The 4,194-nt window shown below is 52.6% G+C and overlaps 1 protein-coding gene across 1 annotated transcript in view; it reads right to left on the reverse strand.

The window, feature by feature from the left end:
* The window catches only part of RAB10 (RAB10, member RAS oncogene family), a 14,030-nt gene extending 10,048 nt beyond the window's left edge, over positions 1–3,982 (reverse strand). Inside the window, exon 1 of the mRNA XM_018067923.2 lies at positions 3,865–3,982. Coding sequence (XP_017923412.1) covers positions 3,865–3,944 — 80 coding nt within the window. The 5' untranslated portion in view covers positions 3,945–3,982. The remainder of the gene's footprint in view (positions 1–3,864) is intronic.
* Between the last annotated feature and the right edge of the window lie 212 nt (positions 3,983–4,194).

The following is a 4,194-nucleotide window of genomic DNA, read 5'->3' on the forward strand; positions in this document are numbered from 1 at the left end:
GGGGACAAGGTGGGGATGGGGCACAGGGGGGATCCATGGGCTGGGAGGGCTTTTCCAACCTAATAATTCTGAGATTCTGTAGGATACAGAGATTTCAGCTTTTCTGAGAAATATTCAGACAGGAAAAAGTTTAAAAAATCTCTAAGCAGAGAAGAATCTGACTTGCCAAAGGAGCATCTTCCCCCTCGATCTCTGTGAGCACTGAACGGCCTCCAGAGCCCTCAGCACAGAGAATTAACTGGGAGGTGTTCCTGGGGCAGCTGCAGAATCCCTGGGGCTGATGGCACTGGGGCAGTGGAGCTGTGAGCAGCTCTGCCTGTTCACCACCACGCTCCCCTTGCACATCACAGGGAATTTCCACGCCTGGAATGGTCTGGGAGAGCTGCTCCACACTGTGCTCCCCTGCACTGCTGACCCAGGGCAGGGGGTTATTCCTGCAAGGAGCTCACTGCTGAATAAAACAACACTGTGAGGACTCTTTTCTGGCCATGCAAATGTGCTGCCAGCAGAGATGCACTGAGAGAGAAATGTTACTTCGTGGCCTTCCACACAGCTAAGAGCTGCATTCTAAAAATGCAGAGCTCCTCCTAAAATTTGGAATCAGTCAGCAGGACTGCAGGAAAACAGGCTGACACACAAATGCTACCAAAGACAGGAGAGTCAGAGGAGCAGCTAAGTAGGAAAAAAGGAAAGAATTAGAGTTTGAGGTGACAGTGGTACTCCTCCAGCCTGTGCTTCACAGGGGTGACAAACCCAGCTCTGCTTTCTGTGCCTCCTCACAAGCACCTCAGAGCTGGACCTGGGCAGGCCAGAGGTTTTCCAGCTTCCATTTCCCTGTGGTTTTCAAGGAGTTCTGGAGCCAGAGATGCCCTCTGTGGATTGAAGTGTCCAAACCAGACTGCTCCTCTGGGAAATGCCCTGTGAGCCCATCTGTGTGCCCCCACAGCCCCCACAACATCCTGGCAGGGGTTTCCCAGCACAGCTTCATCTCCTGGTGTTCCCCACGTCCCACCTCACACCAGAACTGATGTTCTGGTGCTGGAAAAGGCAACGGGTTCTACCAGACCCTCCCTACCCCTTCAGTGTCCTCGTGGATTTAAAGGTGTGCTCTGAGGTCCTGGGGAATCTTCATCCTTCCTAAAGCAGTGCCTTTCCTCCCAGGCAGTTCTGATCAGACCCATGTGTCACACTCTCTTCCTGCCCTCTGCAAAGGGCATCAGGAAAATCACATTTCATTTCTCAGTGGCTCCATTATGCTGATGAGTTCAGGGAATTACACTGTGCCTGAGCCTTTTGGTTTCCATTTCAAAGCAACTCTGCCTGAGTTCCTGAAGTGTGTGATACTACACTCAATTTTTAGCTCCATTGCTCTGCTCCTCTGAAGCCCTTCAGTGCTTTCCCAAAGCCAGCATCACCTCTTCCTGGAGCACTGATCTCTCCTTCTGCTCCTTTATTCTCCCTCCCCTCTCTGCACTATGAGCTTTACTGTATTAATATTTTTCAAGACATTCATCTGTGTCAAACCCTCCAGGTCCCACCCTTTGCTGGGATTCTCCCAAAGCCTGGACTAAGCCCATCCTGAGTGACTGTCACGGCAACAGTTCTCCCAAACTCAGCAGTGGTACAACAATAACCCCACCAGGAACATCCTCAGCTTCCATAGGTGCTTTCACACAGGATTTGACACACCAGTGGTTCTGTCCTGGGCAAGCTCATTCCCCTGGAAGGCCAGACCCAAGAGAAGTGTCCATCCTTCTCCTCACACCCTGGGACTGCTCCAAAGCTCCCTGACCCAGCCTGGCACTGCCCCAGCCCCACCTGCCACCCAGTTCTCCACGGTCTCTTATCCCAACTTGGTTTGCAACAGGCACATTTCCATTTGGAGCACTGGGAAAACACCCTAATCCCAGCTTGATCCTTACTGAGCAACAACCCCAAATTTAACAGCCATGGAGTATCAAATTGCTTCTGCCCCCTGGCAGGGTTTAACTGAGCCTGACCTTCGGGTTCTTGCTTTACTCCTCAACAGGCATTTCAGAGGCCATGGCACAGCTGAGGGCTCACCTTCCACAGCCAGGAGGAGAGGGAAGGAGCTGTCCTGCCCTGCAGGGAAGGGAATGGTGGTGCAGGGACATACCTGAAGGATGGGGCTGTCCAGAGGGGCCTGGACAAGCAAGAGGAGAGGCCCCGGGGAATGTCAGGAGGTTTAACAAGACCGAGAGCTGGTGCTGCACGACCCACACTCTGGAGCAAGAAGAGCTCCCAGAACAGCCTCAACAACACTCCAGTCACTGAACTGCTGCCTGGGGGTGAAGCATCACTGTGTCAGCACCAAACACAGCTCCTACACGTGTGGGGTGAGTTCAAACCCAGGGAGCAGGGGGGAAATACATGGCCTGCACAAAACACCTTCCCAGGACTCTGCTGCTCCAGGCACCGAGGCACTGCGGGGCAAAACTGGGGCAGGAGAAGCTGGAAACTACAATGCTGAGATTTAATTTAATTTATTTATTTTTTTGGCAGTAGGAGCTTCGTTTTCTGCTTTCCAAGTTTCATTTCAAAGGTGCAGTTTGAACCTGGCAGGAACGAGCAGCAGAACCGGGCCACGACTTCCCGATTTTGGGACATTTAAAAGTTGCCATTGTACAAATCTGAGCTGCCCCAGCCCCTCTTCACTCCTCCAAGGCACTGAACCCCACGGTGTGTAGGGCTCCACTACAGCTTGTTCTTTACCTGTACATGCATTAAACAGCCTCATTTTTCTGTATTTTCAGTTCTTACATTTCATGATGGCTTTTCTTAAGTTTAATCACTGATTCCCAGGGTGGTTTGGGTGGGAAGGGACCTTAAAGACCATCCAGTTCCACCCCCTGCCATGGGCAGGGACAACTTACACTAGCCCAGGTTGCTCCAAGCCCTGTCCAACCTGGCCTTGGACACTTCCAGGGATCCAGGGGCAGCCACAGCTTCTCTGGAAAACCTGTGCCAGGGCCTGCCCACCCTCACAGGAAGGATTTTTTCCCATTATCCAATCTAAACCTGCTCTCTTTCAGTTCTAACTGAACCCCCTCAGGGTGCTGGTGACAGGGATGACTCCGGATGCCTTGGTTAGGAAGGATGATCTCTCAGCAGGTCCCACAGCACTGGAACAAGAGCCCACTCAGGGGGAAAGCAGTGCCTCCCCCTAACTGGGAGCCACCCACCTGCACCTGCAGACATCAGCCTGACAAGGCCATGCAGACTGTTATCAGTGGGGGACAAAAAGGGCACATTCAAACTCTGAACCAGTTCAGGCTCTGTGCTCCCAGTACAGCTGGAGAAGGCACTGGGTGAGGAGGGGGCCCACCCAAGGCCAGGAACAGCCCCCAGCTCTCCTGCCCTGGAGCTGTTGGAGGGTGAAAGATCTCCAGCTCAGTGCAGAGCGAGCTCGAGGGAAGGAGCTCAGGTTGTGCCTCGTGTCAGACATTCCCACAGAGCACAGCCCCGTTTCCAGGCACTGCAGGACTGCCCCCAGCTGAGCATGGAAAATTACAGGCCAAGGGGAGCTGTGGGCTGCACTTTCCTGCTGACACAAAGAAGGGCTGCAAGTCAATTTATAGCCACGGATCGGAGGCAACTCCTAATTTAAAAAATTCCAGTTTTAAACCACTTCCCACCAAATCACAGCCTGCGAGGATCCTCTCCTCCCAGAGCCCAGGCAGGGCTTTGCCAAGGGCCTGGAGGGAGCAGCAGTACCTGTGGTTACAGCACTGCTGCAGAGCTGGAGCCCCGAGTGGACTCCCAGGAGCAGCAAACCCTCCTCAGGAGGACCTGCTGCTGCTGCAGGAGGCCACCCCTGCAGGTTCTGGGGGGGGTGTCACTCACCAGATCTGTAGCTTGATCTTCTTTCCTTGTAATTCAACAGTTTTAATCTTGAAGTCTATCCCTAAAATAAACAAACACATAAATAAGTAATTAGTGTTTAATAAAAGGAAAAAATAAAAGCGATTCTGCATCAACTCCAAATGGCTGAGACAGAACAGCAGCTTTTTGCTTCTTCTTTTACAGAATCTTCAGGTAAACCAGGGATGTCCAGGCCCTCTGGAATGGGAGAGGAGCACAGAGACCAACAGAGCCAGGGCTTCAGAGGCTCTGCACTCGAGCACTGGGCACCTCCAGGGATCACAGGTAAGATCATGGAACATCCTGAGCTGG

Source organism: Manacus vitellinus, unplaced genomic scaffold (assembly GCF_001715985.3).
Source record: "Manacus vitellinus isolate BGI_N305 unplaced genomic scaffold, ASM171598v3 scaffold_128_pilon, whole genome shotgun sequence".
Classification (NCBI taxonomy): domain Eukaryota; kingdom Metazoa; phylum Chordata; class Aves; order Passeriformes; family Pipridae; genus Manacus; species Manacus vitellinus.